We start from the raw sequence: 17473 nt of genomic DNA, 5'->3' as shown, positions 1-17473 counted from the left end.
GCGAGCAGCATAGGTACTGGGTCTGAAGCCGCACGTGTTCAGGAAATGCACTCAGGAGTGAGAGATTGGCTTCAGTGACACCTGCCTGTGTAAATAATGGCAGGATTTACTGTATCATTCCCCTGCTCCATCTTGAACACCCAACCCCCCCACCTGAGCCGAACTCACCATGTTTAGGGTGTTCACTGAGGTGTGCTTGCCAAGGGACAGTGAGAAAGTGATTCATATGTTAAAAGAAGTATATTTTACCATAATGATTCAATGCTGCGTGTGAACTAGCAATCATGCTTTTGTGTATTGTTTCTTGTGCTTCTGCAGATGTGGCTTTCAGGGGACCCCCCTCCACACTAGCGGAGCGCTTCCGCTAGATAAGGAAGCGATGAAGGCAGAGCAAGCAGGACATGTTCCAAAAGGTGCTCCAATCCTCAAAGGCTGAAAAAAGAGAATGGAAGGAGACCCTGAAGGACAAATTTAAAATAGAAAGGCAGGACAGAAAGGAGAGTGAGGGAGCGCATTGTAAAGGGCCAGGAGCAGATGAGGATGGAGCAAACAGAGATGTTGAAGTCCCTAAACACACTCCAGGTAGAAAACATGCGTGCTCACCCCCATCCCCAGATAGCTGGATTTACACACAGCTATGAGAGCCTGCACTGTTATCTTCCTTCCCACCAAGCCTTTTTATGAGTGTTAATTGGTATTTAATAAAAACGAACTCTCTGAAATATAATCAATCTTTATTTGTCTCCTACATGTGGTGGTTGCTGCTGATAGTAATACATAGTGGCAGTTTGATCATTTGCTGACTCCAAATCCTGGTCAGGACTCATAATAATTTTCATGCAAGGTGCATGTTAACAAAGCATGGCAGAGTGCTGTATAGAAAGACACATTACTGGTGCTCACTGTCAAAATGTTGCCTCAAAGCCTCCCTGAGTCAAATAGCCCTGTATTGTGCCCCTCTTAATAGCCCTGGTATCTGTCCGTTCAAATTCAGAAGCCGGGTGATGTGTCTCGGCACTTCACCCTGGGGGAAACTTTCCACCCTTAACTTCACAAATATTATGCAGTATGCACCATGAAGCTGCTATGACCATGGGAATGTTTTCCTCATTTAGGTCTAACCTGCCATAAAGGCAGTGCCAGCATGCTTTTAATCTGCCAAAGGCACATTCTATGGTCATTCTGCATCTGCTCAGCCTATTGTTGAAGAGCACCTTGCTGCTGTCCAGGTTTCCTGTGTAAGGCTTCATGAGCCATGATAGTAAAGGGGTACACTGAGTCTCCCAAGATCACTATGGGCATTTCAACATTCCCCATTGGAATCTTCTGATGTGGAAAGAAAGTCCCTGCTTGGAGCTTTCTGAACAGGTCCATGTAGATGCACTTTCCTGGACCACCCTGCTTTACTGTCAGTGAAATGCCCACGTTGATCCACAAGCACCTGCAATACCATAGAAAAGTACCCCTTTCTAGTGATGTACTCCATTGCAAGATGATCAGGGGCCAAAACTGGAATATACGTTCAATCTAACAGACCTCTGCAGTTAGGGAATCCCATTATCACAAAGCCATCCACTATTTCAAGCACATTGCCAAGAGTCACAGTCCACATGCGTCTGATGAAGTGGGTATTCACCCATGAAAGCTTATGCTCCAATAAGTCTGTTAGCCTATAAGGTGCCACAGGACTTTTTGTCGCTTTTTACAGTCCTTCATAGCAGGATACGATTAATGGCCCTGCACACTTGCGTTAACTCAGCCCCAAGCATTGACTTCCTGACTCCAAACCAACCGGTAGCAGTCTTGAGTTGCCAGCTTCTACACAGTGATCGCTGCATGCTTCTCCACCAAGAGGGCAGCTCTCATTTTGGTGTCGTTGTGCTGCAGTGCTGGGTGAGCTCTGCATACAGTTCCAGAAGGTAGCTTTCTGCATCTGAAAGTTTTGAGCCGCTGCTCGTCATCTGATACCTGCATAATGATGTGATCTCACCACTCAGTGCTTGCTTCCCAAGCCAAAAAGTTGTTGTTCAGCTGCTCTGGGAATGCCAAAAGTAATCTGGTGGTGTTTCTTTCCACGGTACACAGCCCCCAGGCAACTCTGATTCCTGTTCAGATTGGGAGCTCATGATGTAATGCATGACTATCTGTCATGTTTTCATAAAAGTCACCACAACAGTACAGAGCAGTGTGGGATCCATCCTTTGGAGATGGTGGGTGCACAGTAAACAGAAGCCAGTGAAACATGTTGGGAAACGCAGTCAAAAGCCCATGGAGTGCTGGGACGGAAAGAACTGTATCATGGGACTTGGAGCCCACACCTGTGATCCACTCTACCTTCCCACAACTTCTAGCTGCAGAAGGTGGTGAGTAGCACAGTGGGGTAGCTATCCACCGTGCACTGCTCTCGTTATCAATGCTAGAGCACCACATGTGGACGCGCTATGCCAACAGACGCATAGTGTGAAAATGCACAAGCAATGTAATTATACTGGGTTTTGATTGTCGACTTGACTTGCATTGACAAAACTCTGTAGTGCACACAAGGCCATACCCTACGTCACCTGCTGCCTTGTTCTTTCTCTCCCTAGCTGTAAAAATAAAGGGATTTCTCATGCTGAAGAAAGTCACACCAGTTTGTGAAGAAGTGAGGTTCTTACCCATGAAAGCTTATGCTCCCAATACTTCTGTTAGTCTTAAAGGTGCCACAGGACCCTCTGTTGCTTTTTACAGGTTATGATAGACATTTTAGCTCTGAATTTCTGTCATTGTATGAAACTGACTATGAATATTGCATTGTACTGGCATCATCCTCTAGTTCTAGGTAAGCAGGCAGTGCTCTTCTGCGCCATCTGTTTAAAGTATCTTATTCTGTTTTCTAAACAAAAGCAGGGAGCGTGCAGGTGGAGCAGTCCTTAGCGTTGGCACAGTGTGGTTATAAATCAGAGGGGCTGTAAAATAAAAAAGTTGGGGCTGGGGTGACGATAACCCTGGATGCCCGTGGCAAACGCAGCCCCACAACTGTCTGGCTGCTGATAGATAAAGGTGAATCTAGGGACTGATACAAACATTGACGTGACCAAAGAGAGGCCTTTACATTTAACCCTCATCGGGCTCCCACACCGGCCAGTGCGGACGGGACGGGAGCACGTAACCCCGCGGCACCGACCTGCCCCGGGCTGGCTGCCCAGTACCGCTGCCCGCGCCGGGCTAGAGCGTCTGAGTCGCGGCCAGGGCAGCCCCGGCACCAGTCCCGCCCTGCCAGCGCCCAGCTGAGTCCCGCAGCCCCGCCCGGAGGCGAGGCCCCGCCCGGCGATGACCTGAGGGGCGCGGCGGGCAGCGCTGTCTGTCCGTGCCGGAAAGCAGGTCGCCCGGAACTGTCGGTCGCGGCTGCGCCCGGCCCAGCGGCGGCCGCCAAGATGGCGGAGTACGTGCGGGTGCTGAGGCGGGCGCTGCAGCAGCTCGGGGGTCACGGCGGCCTCCGCGGCGTCCTCTGGCAGCTGCTCAGGTACGAAGCGCCCCCCCCCGCGCGCCTGGGGCCGGCTCGTGACTCCCCCCCTCGCGGGAACGGGAGTGACCTTGGGGCAGGGAGACCCCGACCTCCGCTGCCCGGGGAGCGGGGCTGCCACAGCTCTGCGGGGACTAGCGCGTCCCCCTGGCCGCGGGGGGCTCGTCTGTCTGGGGAGGTGCACGCTGTGCGTGGGGGGCTTACTCGCTTTGGCTTCAGGCTCTCCCCGCCCCCAGGGAGCCTGCGGGGGAGGCTGGTTTGATTGTGTGGCTCGACTGGCTGTTCCCGGGCGGTGGGGTTTCTGGGCTTGTTATCGAGCAGCCCTTGAAGTACTTTCTTTCCTCCTCCGTTAGCCTCGGTGAGTAACTTCTTAGGACTGGTAAATGAACTATCGTGGTAAGGGAAGGTAAGCGAGTCTGTGTTGGCGCTACTATAGTTTCATAGTGACTGCAAAGCTTCCTTGTGGTGTTCCTGCCTTGAGTGCCCTATTTTCCTGCCTAGATGACCTACCGAGGTCCCTTCCAGTCCCTACACTTCTTGGCTATGTCTTAGCGACAGCTTATGTCCTTATAACTTATGTCGCTCAGGGGGATGAATAAATCATCCCCCTGAGTGACATAAGCTATACCGACATAAGCGCCAATGTGGACATAGCCATAGAGGTGTAGGATTGGATGGGATCGCAATAGGTCATCTAGGTTGGAAAATAGGATACTCAAGGCATACTCTTGTAAGCTTCAAGACAGGGTACATTAGAGTCATTGTCTTCTGTCAGGTATAACAGCACATTTTCTTTCTTCATGTGACTTCATGAGGAGAGCACGGCTGTAAGATTTGCCATGTGGCCGCAGCACCTTTTAAACAGTAGTTGGTAGATAGCAAGTGTGCATGATTCCCATGAACCCAACACTTCACAGACCAAGGCTATAAAATACTTTGATGAAACAATTTTTAAAAGGCCTAACGGACATTCCCAAGTGGGAGCCTACTGATTCTCGCAACTTGAATTTGGTAACAAAACTAATAGGAAGTTCCTATTAACCCTTTGGGTCTTGATTTCTGTACCATCTCTTAACACTACTCATTCTGGTAGCCGTTACCCCTGCCAACAAGATCAGAGAAAGGGTTCTGACAGCCACCCTGCCTTATATTGAGCATTTGCCTGCTAAACCTAGGGTTGTGAGTTCAATCCTTGAAGGGGCCATTTAGGGAACTGGGGTAAAAATCTGTCTGGGGATTGGTCCTCCTTTGAGCAGGGGGTTGGACTAGATGACCTCCTGAGGTCCCTTCCAACCCTGATATTCTATGATTCTATAATGTTCAGGCCTCCAGCTTTCTGACTCAAATTGTATCTTTCTTAAAGGTTATCACTGTCTTCCTTACTTCCTTCCCAGGGCCTTAGAACTTCCTGGGTGTTTTTAGCTACTATTAAGACAGGACTAAGCTGTTTAGAAAGACAAAAATGATTTGTGGCTTTTGGAGAAGTCTGTGTGTCCAGCCATTTCAGCTCAAAGATAAAGTGGCAAAATGACGCATTTGCTGCTGAGTGTACCTATTTAGTGTTTTTGTGCCTGGATATTAGGACTCATTCAAGTAGGGCAGGGGTCGGCAACCTTTTAGAAGTGGTGTGCCGCGTCTTCATTTATTTACTCTAATTTAAGGTTTTGCCTGCCAGTAATACATTTTAACGTTTTTAGGTCTCTTTCTATAAGTCTATAATATATAACTAAACTATTGTTGTATGTAAAGTAAATAAGGTTTTTCAAATGTTTAAGGAGCTTCATTTAAAATGAAATTAAAATGCAGAGCCCCCTGGACTGGTGGTACGACCCGGACTGTGTGAGTGCCGCTGAAAATCAGCTTGCGTGCTGAAGGCGGCATGCGTGCCATAGGTTCCCTACCCCTGAACTAGGGGAATGGTAGTCAATGGCATGCATCTCATAGACTTTAAGGTCAGAAGGGACCATTATGATCATCTGGTCTGACCCCCAGGTCTGAAATGTCCCTTTATCTAAAACCTGTTGGCCTGCTACATGGGGTTTGGTCCTATCTTTATGGATCATTATTTTCTTAATATTGCACCAAGAGCGCAGTGTGCCAATTGCTGCCTAATTAATAGGGCTCATCAGGCTCATCAGGAAAGATGTAAGGATCTGTGGGGCTAGAATTTTGGACTATTGGTCCCTGACTGACAGCTCCACTAGATGTCATGATCACAGATGTCCTAACTGGTAGAGCCAACCATGTTCCCTGATTGGCTCAGGCACGCTATTTAAGGCCTTGAGGAAACACCTGCAGGCTATCTGTTCAACTAGGCAGATCTCCGTTTTGCTGTTGCAAATGGACCCTGCTGTGCATTCCTGATACCTTGCCTTACTCCTGGTTTTTGGCCCCAGTCCTGCTCTTGAAACCTGCTCTTGAAACCTGGTCCCACTTCTGATTCCTAGTCCCCTGCTCTGCTCCTGACATCTTGCCCTGCCTCTGTTCCATTAACCCTATTTCAGCTGGCTCACTTGGCTCCGACTAGTGCAGCTCATTGACCTCAACTCCAACCTGATCCTATGGCGTGACACTAGAACAGTTTCTTGCCTTGATCCTCTAGACTCAATTTGGACCATGTCCCCTCTAACCTAGGCCCGGGCCTTGACTCGTGCCCTGTAGCTGGGATCCTGACAGATGGTCACTGTTAGCCAGTGATCTATAGCTGGTCTGTATGCCATAAACAAGAAAATTGGATGATTTGCCCTCACTGAGCTACTCTGGTGCTCCTCCTCCCTTCCTCTTTTTGGAAACTATCTTTAAATAAGGCTTCTAGAGGTGGAGAGGTACTAAGTCAATTAGAAGGGGCACTCCATAACTGCAGGCTGTTGCTCTAAAAAGGTTCCAAGGATGCCTGGTTGTTTTCTCTATGGACGCAGTATATTCAGTGAACATGGAAGTTGTGGAAATCGAGTCTTTTTCAGTTAAATGTGAAAACTATTGGAAAATGACTTCTAAGCTCCATGTTACCTAAAATAGATTTTCTATGCAGTGACAGGGGTAATTATGTTCTGTGTAAAATACTCATGCTTGCCTCAAAGTATTGTGAATCTTGTTTGAATGTTCATGAAGGGCTTTGAGAACATCATCTGAAAGGCACTATGTTCTTTATTAGTATTTGCATGTTAATCTTGTTTTTAATACGATTCAGTTCCAGGATCCATTCTTGTTGACAAAATGTATTTCAAACTGTAGTTTTCCTATAATATTTTGCATTATTGAAAATAACACATGCTGGGTACTATTAATATGCTAATAAGGTCCTGGATTGGATCATATAAATGGACTAAAATTAGTGGAGAGCATAGGTGTGTTCCTGATACAGAATGAGGAAACTTGTAACTGTTTTCTTTCATTATACTACCAACTTTGTAACTTTGCTGGGTTTCATATGATTCATAGATTATGACCAGAAAGGACCTTTAAATCATCTAGTCTTTTCTTCTGTGTAACACTGGTGATTGAATTTCATCCAGTTACTCCTCTATTGAGCCGAGTAGTTTGTGGTTGACTAAAGTATGTCTTCCAGAAAGGCAACCAATCTTGGAGATATCAAGAGATAGAGAATCCACCACTTCCCTCAGTAGTTTGAACCAAAGATTAATCAACCTCACTATTAAAAAATTGTGCCTTCCTTATAATTTGAATTTGTCTGGCTTCAGTTTCCAGCCATCAGTTCTTGCTGTGCCTTTCTCTGCTAGATTAAAGAATTAGTACCATGAAGGTAACTATACTCCATAATTAAGTTACCCTGTGATCATCTTCTTTGTAAATTAATTTAGTAGATTAATTCATCACATTACTTAACCTTCTCCACAAGATCAATGTTATTTTACATATGGGGTTGTGCAAAGTAAAACTTGTGGTTGGACATGAGACAGGGTCTTAACATCTGAGGACTGTCTGTAAAAACCCGTTTGGATACCAAGAGCTATCCAGTAGAAGAAGTGGGATTTTCTGGGACCTAGCTGAAGTTGCCAGGATTGGATTCTCAAGATACCAGAGACTAGTCCATCAGGGACTGAAGGGGTCCAGGCTATCAGGAAAGTGAGATTGAGACCAAATTCAGAGGATGTAGGATCCAGCAGTTTCTGAGAAGGAAATCTGAACTGAGATCTGTAATAAGACTTCCCTGTGCTTGAGAGGGTAAAAAGGGAACCTCTAGATGAACAGTGAATGAGTTCCTTCATGAGTTTAATTGTCTGTAACAAAGTAAGAGTTTGCTAATCAAGTTTGGAGTGGAGTTGTAGTGACTGGGTTTTCCTACAGTGGCCTTCAAAGAGCATCTAGGGACAGGGTCCTTGCAATAGGAAAGCAGAGTGAGGGGACCTTCCAAGTGCAAAGGTTGGTGGTGGCAGCAATTATAGATTCCAAGGCCAGAAGGGACCATTATGATGATGTAGTCTGACCTCCTGTATAACACAGGCCATAGAACTTCCCCAAAATAATTCCTAGAGCAGAGCATTCAATCTTAATTTAAAAATTGTCATGATGGAGAGTCCATCACAACCCTTGGTAAATTGTTTCAATGATTAATTACTCTCCCTGTTAAAACATTTACATCCTATTTCCAATCTAAATTTGTCTAGCTTCAACTTCCAGCCACTGGATCATGTTACACCTTTCTCTGCTAGGTTGAAAACTCCATTATTAAATATTTGTTCCCCATGTAGATACTGATAGACTGTACAATCAGTACAGTCTGTCTTACCCCTCTTCTGATGCAGGTCACCATGTCCTACTTATTGGGCTGTCATTCCCAGCTGCTGCAGTGGGTCACTGTGCCCTAATCATAGAATATCAGGGTTGGAAGGGACCTCAGGAGGTCATCTAGTCCAACCCCCTGCTCGAAGCAGGACCTAATCCCAACTAAATCATCCCAGCCAGGGCTTTGTCAAGCCTGACCTTAAAAACCTCTAAGGAAGGTGATTCCACCACCTCCCTAGGTACCCCATTCCAGTGCTTCACCACCCTCCTAGTGAAAAAGTTTTTCCTAATATCCAATCTAAACCTCCCCCACTGCAACTTAAGACCATTACTCCTTGTTCTGTCATCTGGTACCACTGAGAACAGTCTAGATCCATCCTCTTTGAAACCCCCTTTCAGGTAGTTGAAAGCAGCTATCAAATTCGCCCTCATTCTTCTCTTCTGCAGACTAAACAGTCCCAGTTCCCTCAGCCTCTCCTCATAACTCATGTGCTCCAGCCCCCTAATCATTTTTGTTGCCACTGGACTCTTTCCAATTTTTCCACATCCTTCTTGTAGTGTGGGGCCCAAAACTGGACACAGTACTCCAGGTGAGGCCTCACCAATGTCGAATAGACACTTCACCGCATATTCTTCATAATTGTATGATTATGATATGCTTATGACGTAATTGTGATGCATGTAATACAAGATATGTCTTGTAAGGTATCATTGGAAAAGTTATGATTTGCTGAATATAAACTGTGACAGGTTGGATCATAGAAACCCCCTTGGGAACTGCCAACTGATGTGCCAAGACTACTTCTGCCCCTGCTTTCCCTGCCAGCTCGGGACTCCAGCACCCTGTTTTGCTGAGCCAGACACACCCATCTGTTCCAACACAGACCCAGGGTCTGAACAACGTGCCCCAAACAGCTGCAGACTTAACCTGAAAGCAGCTTACAGAAGTGTTCCTGTCTTTAACACTCAGATGCCCAGCTCCCAGTGGGGTCCAAACCCCAAATAAATCTGTTTTATCCTGTATAAAGCGTATACAGGGTAAACTCATAAATCGTTCGCCCTCTATAACACTGATAGAGATGCACAGCTGTTTATCCCCCGATATTAATACGTACTCTGGGTTAATTAAAAAGTAAAAAGTGATTTTATTAAATACAGAAAGTAGGATTTAAATCATTCCAAGTAGTAACAGACAGAACAAAGTGAATTACCAAGTAAAATAAAATAAAACACGCAAAGCTAAGCCTAATACTGTAATAAAACTGAATACAGATAAAATCTCACCCTCAGAGATGTTCCTATAAGTTTCTTTCACAGACTGGATGCCTTCCTAGTCTGGGCACAATCCTTTCCCCTGGTACAGCCCTTGTTCCAGCTCAGGTGTTAGCTAGGGGATTTCTCATGATGGATGCCACTTTGTTCTGTTCCACCCACTTATATACCTTTTGTATAAGGCGGCAATCTTTTGTCTCTCTCTGGGTTCCCACCCCCTCCTTCTTAATGGAAAAGCACCAGGTTAAAGATGGATTCCAGTTCAGGTGATCACTGTAAAACTTCATTACTCACTTGCCAGCACATACGTATACAGGAAGACTTACAAGTAAAACAGAGCCATCTACAGACAATTGTCCTGGTTAATGGGAGCCATCAAGATTCCAAACCACCATTAATGGCCCACCATTTGCATAATTACAATAGGCCCTCAGAGTTATATTTTATATTTCTAGTTTCAGATACAAGAGTGATACATTTATACAAATAGGATGACCACACTCAGTAATGTTTCAGAGTAGCAGCCGTATTAGTCTGTATCCGCAAAAAGAACAGGAGTTCTTGTGGCACCTTAGAGACTAACAAATTTATTAGAGCATAAGCTTTCGTGGACTACAGCCCACTTCCTCGGATGCATATAGAGTGGAATAAATATTGAGGAGATATATACACACACATACAGAGAGCATGAACAGGTGGGAGTTGTCTTACCAACTCTGAGAGGCCAATTAAGTAAGAGAAGAAAAAACTTTTGAAGTGATAATCAAGATAGCCCAGTACAGACAGTTTGATAAGAAGTGTGAGAATACTTACAAGGGGAGATAGATTCAATGTTTATAATGGCTCAGCCATTCCCAGTCCTTATTCAATCCTGAGTTGATTGTGTCTAGTTTGCATATCAATTCCAGCTCAGCAGTCTCTCGTTGGAGTCTGTTTTTGAAGTTTTTCTGTTGTAAGCTTTGTAACGATGCCTTACAAGAGACCTTTTGCATGAAGCATATCCCAATTACATTATATTCATACTCTAGAGAGCTGGTTGTGAAGGGCCTATTCAGGGTAAAGGACCATTGGGGAAACAATAGGCCTTAGGAGAAGCTTATCCCCCACCTGGTGAGCCTCCCTGAGAATGCTGCTGACAGCCTATGAGTCATAGCTGCTATGACTCAGCAGGGCATGCTTGGGAATGTGACCAAACCACATGACATTGAACTCCATTTTGGTACCTGTATTTTTCCACAAACTGGGCTGGGAACTGAGTTTGGAACAAAGGGTTCCTGCCATATTGAAAAGCTATATAAGGCAGGGAGTGACGACATCTCTTGGCCTCACTCCCCACACAAGAGAACTCCTGGAAACACCTGAGGAATGAAGACTGAGCTAGGGGAAGTGTTGGTCCTAGGCTAAAGGGATTTCTAGCCTGTGTATGGAAACTTGGTGGACTGTTTGTATCATCAGTGAGGGTGAGAAATTGCTAATTCAAATCCTATCTAGTTTGTATAAGACTTAGTTTGCGGTTTTTATTTAATTTCCTAGGTAACCTGCTTCGATCTGTTTATTGTCACTTATAATCACTTAAAATCTATATTTCTGTAGTTAATAAACTTGTTTTATGTTTTTTCTAAACCAGTGTGCCTTTAAGTAAAGTGTCTAGGGAAAATCTCAGCTCTGTGTGCAAAGGCTTTTGCATATCTTTCCTACATCAAGGGGAAGGCAAACTTTATTGAGTTTACATTGTACAGTTCCCCGTGCAATGCAAGAGGGTATAATTTTGGGTTTATACTCCAGTGGGGGGAAGGGGCAAGCCTGGGGAGCTGGGAAATTGGCTGTCTGTCTTTGAGTGGCTTAGGTAAAGCACTCAGGTACCTCAGTTGGGTGTAGGGCACCATCTGCTGTTGGGTGATACAGCCAGCCTCTCCAGGCCGTTATCCCCAACAAAGCAGTTTGAGGAGGGGCAGCCCAGCTGGGTGGTTAGAGGGGCACAGCAGTTACCATGGCTCCCAGACTACATCCAGGGCATCACATATTATTCCCAGCTTCTGTTGCAGGTTGCTATGCCTCCCCTCCACCTCCTCCCTTCAAGGGATAGCTATGGAAAGATGAGAGGACAGCAGCCCAGATTTGGGAAAAATGGCAAATAAGGGGCCTCATGGACTACCATTTATCTCTTTCTAATCCAATCTCTATTTTCTAAGGCCAAAAGGTTCCTCAGTGGATACCAGTCAAAACTTTAACCTGATATCACTGCCAAAGGTAAATGTCTCTTTTTCCCAGTGGTCAGGGACTTGACATTTCTAAATGGGGGAAATTTTCACCTGGAAGAGTGGCCTCCTCACTATTACAGGCCTTTCTCAGGCAGCAAAATCCAGGCAGGCATCATCTCACCCCCCTCCTTTGGGCATAAAAACTCTCAGGTGGCATCAGGCCAACAAAAACAAAATAAATGTGAACTGTCATCCAACACCCTAAGTGTTGGCAAGCAATGCTAAAGTAGGTGGATAATATGGTACCTCTCAAACTAAAAATTGCATGGTCTAAGGGCTTCTACTTGGAGTTGGGGGTCTTGGATTCAAATCTTTCATGCACTTATAGGAGATTTGATCCTTGGGATACAGACGCTAAGACAAATCAGTTCCTAGTTACCGTAGCAGGACAATGGAAAATTTTATGGAAAAGTGAAACTATTTAGAGTCATCAGAAAAGTTGACTTACAATCCTGGCTCCTGCCAGACACTATAGAAAGGAATACAGCTTACATGGCAAGCAGAAGCTGTCCATGAAGTACAACAGGAGAAAATGCCTCTTTGTAGGTGATAGCTAGTGTCATGGTTACAGGGCTAGCTTCACTCCTGACCCCTCTCTGGTCTCCGAGTGACCCCCTCAGGTCTTAGGCTTTGTCCCTTCACCTCAGGGGGCAGAATCCTATGTTTCTCCCACTCTTGAACAGAATCCTGGGCTCTTGCACCCTGATCTATCATATTTATCCTGCAGGTCCAGCGGAGCTCAGGCACCTGCAGTTCTTCTCTTCAGGAGAGCCTGTGATTTGTGGAGTAGTGATCCAAAACGTCCCTCTTAAAATAAAGTATTTTTTAATCTTGATGGGAACAAAGCAAAGCATAGCATGACAGAGAGTTGATTTAAAAAGGTTTACGCACATCTCTTACCTAGAGTCTTGGGATCTCTTGGCAGAGATCCCAGGTGCTTCTCAGACTCTGGAGTCTGGGTTCATTTTAGGCCCTCAAGGACTGAGGCAGGGAGAGCTATCTTTTAATCCAGCCAAAAGTCTTTGTTCTCAATTTTCTCTGGGCTTGGATATGCTGCCCAAAACCAGTTTGGTGAACTCTACAGGCAGTGGTCAAGCCAAAGCAAAAGGTCCTCGCATTGTTTCTCAAGAGTTTTATAGCAGCTCCTCAAGTGTTTGAGGATGTTACCTCAAGTTATTGTCCTGCCTTTGTGTTTTTTTTCCTTCAAAAGACCAGTTGATTGGGTTCAAGGTAGGTATACAGTAAATATCTCAATAACCAGATCAAGGAACAATATTCCTAATTATTGCAGGCAACTCTAAATAGTCACAGTTAGAACATGTGTAGGGTCAGTAGTTGCCCTTGATTTCCTCAGAGCTATTTGCAGGTCTCCTAGCTAGCCCTCATTGGAACTTAACACCCAAATGGAGCCAGGCTCTCTCCATTTGGGAGCAAAAGAGCAACCTACAGCTTTGATCAAATTAGGTCACTGAACATTGCCCAGGGGTGGGTACCCTATGGAGCTGTGCAAGAATTAAACGAACAGCTTTGTCCCGTTTCCAGTGTCATTAGCCCATAAAAGGCCACAGTATAAATTAAATCCTTCATCATCCGTTTCAAGTTAGAGCATTCCAACTTGCTCCCCATCCTATTTCTACCTTCAGAGATTTGGGGACAAGCAGAGTAGGGCTTTGTCTGAGTTCCTGAGGAGGCTTGTTTTCAAAGCATTCCCATTTTACCATCCGTGGATAATTCTTACGTTTCGCAGATGGATGGTAGCCTTTTTCTTTTCTCAAATTCGATCATTACCATTTGATCTTACATGTGCTCCCAAAGTCCCTATCCAGTATTATTGTACCAATCATACTGGAAAACTGAAGCAAACACAGGGCTACTGTTCCTGGAGTATCTTGGATTCCAGACAAACACAGGCACATGGTGCCTGGAAAGTCAATCATAAGGTTGGATTAAGAATGAATACCATCAAACACAAGGTCTTGTCTTAGAATAACATTAATAGAAGGTAGCCAAAATGAAAACAAGTGGTGTCACAAATAAAAATCCAATTCTTATTGGAGCCTTTTAGGAATTCTGATCTCATACACAGGTATGCTTCAGTGATCCAGAGTTTGAGATACCTGTCCAGTAATTCAAGGTACCCCCTCCACTTTACACCATCTCATCTGTTGGCAGAGGTCTAGTTGCAGTTGTATAGTCTCCACTTCCACAACTGATGAATGCACAGAATAAGTTTTTGTTTTTTTGCGGGGGCAGGTGGGGGAGACAGGCTTTTCCCAGTTCAGTTAAGGGGATCAGTACCAGAAAGAGGGAGCACATTACAGAATCATAGAATATCAGGGTTGGAAGGGACCTCAGGAGGTCATCTAGTCCAACCCCCTGCTCAATGCTCAAACCACTGAGCTATCCCTCCCCCACTAGAATACAATGATTCATTGAGGTTTCAAAGCACTGCTTCTGCCATGGATACCAGACCTGTTCTGGTCATGACAGACATTGTCTGATAGGGTTTTCATAACTGTGATCAGCTTTACCTTAGAGAGGAAAATTGGGCAGAGCAAAATTTCCTATCTCTGTGCAATGCCCACCAGGGGGTGATGAATTCCAAGACTTACGTGGCAGAAGTCAGATTAGCAGAGCGATTGCTCGACCCAGAAATATCTTACCATCATAAGTCAACTTGGGTTGGTGATCTATCTCATCTCTGGAAACCAGTAAATAACACGCCTAGTGGCTTCTCTGTGTCAGGACATAGGATATGGGGTGGTGAATGGCAGCTCTCAGGACAAGAAAAAAATATGAGGGGAAAGCAGAAATTGTGTTGATGCCTTTCTGGCTCTGGTCTCAGGTCTGATTAACCTGCCATTGGATCTTTGGATGTCTCTGAGTCACAGAGGAGTCTGCTATTGCAAGATTAGTCCTACGTCCAGGACCTCACAGGTTTAAAATGTATACTTGGAGGAAGTGATTATTGTTCTTACATAACCTAAAAGATAAGTCAACAAATAACTTATTCTACTAGCTGGTGCAAAGTCCATAGTTAATTACCATATATAACTACCGGTAGTGAAATAATAGTTTTGATTCCCCTTGGAGGGCTTTATTGTGGGTGTATAAGAATACCCAAACAGGTCAAATCTCTATAATATAATGTTCTCAGCATGTTAAAGAAAAATAAGTTTTTGTACAAATCCCAGCATTATATACTTCCTTAAGTCATCAACCATATTAAAACCCCACAAAGTCATAGAGCATGACTTTAGAACCTCATTCTTCTTCTTGAAGCACTACCCAGAAAGAACCTCTGCATGAGGTGGTGGTACACTTCCTATCCATTAGAGCAGACCTTCTAAAGGCTACTATCTCCAGGCAGACACTTTTTTTTTTTTTTTTTTTTTAATTTGAAGTTGGGAGCTTTTTCTGATGAAACCCAATATTGTATTTTTAATTCAGATAGTAATTACACCTTAGTAACTAGGAGAAGATAAATATATTTTGGATATCCACATTTAAAGATGCCTTCCTACCCTTGGAGACACATTGCGATTAAAAATACTATTGGAATTGATCTATGGACCTTAGCATAAAGAATAGGAAACTTTATCCGTGCTTACCTTAAAATGTCCTTTCTTTGAGTAATAAGATCCACAGATCAAACCAACTTGGAGGCAAATGGATCATCAGAACAGAGATGGAAATTGACATCCAAAGACTTGGTTTGTTGACAGGTGGAATTTACCATCCACTGAAATAGAAGAATTTTTTTTCTCCCTCAAAGTATATTTAACACAAATTTTTAATTGGGGAAAGTAGATTTGAATTATTCTGATTGTGGAAATTATCTCAACTGGAGGAAATTTCAGGGGCAGGGCATTCCCCTGTACTAATAACTGACAGGTCTGCTTCTGCCACCAAGCTGAAAACAAGCTGAAGAACTGGTTGTAACAGATTTGTGGATATTATTATTCAAGAAAGGAATCTTTCAGACAAGCACAGACAAACTTTCCTATTTTGTATGTGTATTAAAAGAAGCTATTTTTTTTCATCCTAATCATGGGCTCTTCAATGGAAGCATAACCTTAAATTTAAAGTACTAATTGATAGAGGCAGGCATTTAAATAGGTATTTTAGTCTGGTAAATTTGGTTCAGTTGTCTTGTAAAGCTTTCTGGAGAATATAGAAGGTGGCATACTTTGAACAGACATAGGAAACATTTAATTGCATAAAACTAACACTGAGTTTAGCAAACAACCCCCAACTGTTGGACATTGTTTCACCGTAGACCATGTGCTATAGAAAAATCAATTTGCCAGTTAGGGTCCTATTTCTGACATTCTTACAGCATACTTTTATCCATCTGGTCCAAGTATTGGATAGCTAAATCAAAGGTGTAAATCTAGAAGATTAAAAACAAAAATTGTATCATGAAATTTTTCTCTTCTATGAACAAAAGACTGAACTGAGTCAGGTGAAATATTGCTGAAGATTTTTGAGACAATTCAATACCAATTAAAAGAATGAAGCTGCTTTAGCATATGTCCTCCATTTCTGATTCTTATAAACATGAAAGCTTTTTTTGTGATTCTGTTTAACAGCATTCAAAGATAAGGGGAAACTAAAAATGTTCAATTTAAGGGGAGTGATATGTCACTGCACATGGGAAAACACATCATGGTATACATATATTAAACATGGAATTTGTTCCCTCTGGGTATGCCTGATCATCTGTTGAACTCTAAATGCCATTTTAGATATTTTCTCACTGCAATTTTCAGTTTTTGATGATAAACGTAATAAAATGATAGTTTACCGTTTTAAATCCAAAATTACTCCTTTCCACTCAGCAGTTAGTTGTATATTTCTATAATCTATCTGCTGATTTTTAAAAAAATGGTCTTACCAGGCTCCTGAATCTTATTGTTCCGCTAAATAAAATGCAGGAAGTTCCTTAAAGTGATACTGTCTGTTTAAATGCGCACATCAGTCTGGTATTTTATTTCCTGTTATTTACAAGCACTACCTAAAACAGCTTTGTTTGTGAATAAACTCTCAGATAGCACTGTACTATGCTCAACACAGTGCTATCTGAGCAGTGTACTATGCTCTTTGAATTTGCTAATATAGTAGGTTAAAAATTATCCAGATTAAATCAATCCTTCCATACTCCTTCAGTGTCAGCAACTACAACACAAAGCAAAATGACAGCATTCCCCAACTCTTTGAGAACAAAGTTTCGTATAAATCAAAACATTGCATATATATAAATAGATACTCTAAAAATCTTAAAATGAAAACTAGGTGCCTTGAAATGTCACAAGATTAAATTGAAACTCTAATAGTGGATCTCCCTAACGGCAACTCCTGGCGGTCCTAGTAATGAATTGTATTAAACCTTTGGGATCCCTTTTTCACTGACTGCCATACATTTTCTCACTTCCTGGACAATACAGACTTCCAAGTATGTCAGATAGCAACTATTGTCATCTTGAAAAGGGCAAGAAACTTCTAGACAGAAAAATGAAATTGTCCCTTTAACCTGGGTTTAAAGTATTTAAGGACCCAATTCTGCCCTCACAGAGTTGCTGCTTCAGTTGGAGACGGCTGAATAGGCATGCAGCAATTACAACAAAAGTTAATAATTGTAGCCTAGACTAATCTCAGATGTAATTCCATGTAAATCAATTAATTCTTA

The 17473-nt window shown here is 43.5% G+C and overlaps 1 protein-coding gene across 1 annotated transcript in view; it reads left to right on the top strand.

Moving 5' to 3' along the window:
- The first annotated feature begins 3347 nt into the window (after positions 1-3347).
- NDUFA12 (NADH:ubiquinone oxidoreductase subunit A12) overlaps positions 3348-17473 on the top strand; it is a 36978-nt gene continuing 22852 nt past the window's right edge. The window contains exon 1 of the mRNA XM_034772899.1: positions 3348-3505. Within this exon, the coding sequence (XP_034628790.1) occupies positions 3417-3505 (89 nt within the window). The 5' untranslated portion in view covers positions 3348-3416. The remainder of the gene's footprint in view (positions 3506-17473) is intronic.

The sequence above is a fragment of the Trachemys scripta genome, chromosome 1, assembly GCF_013100865.1.
Source record: "Trachemys scripta elegans isolate TJP31775 chromosome 1, CAS_Tse_1.0, whole genome shotgun sequence".
Taxonomy (NCBI): domain Eukaryota; kingdom Metazoa; phylum Chordata; order Testudines; family Emydidae; genus Trachemys; species Trachemys scripta.
Note: the sequence above shows the minus strand (reverse complement) of the source record. Positions and strands in the feature narration are given on the sequence as shown.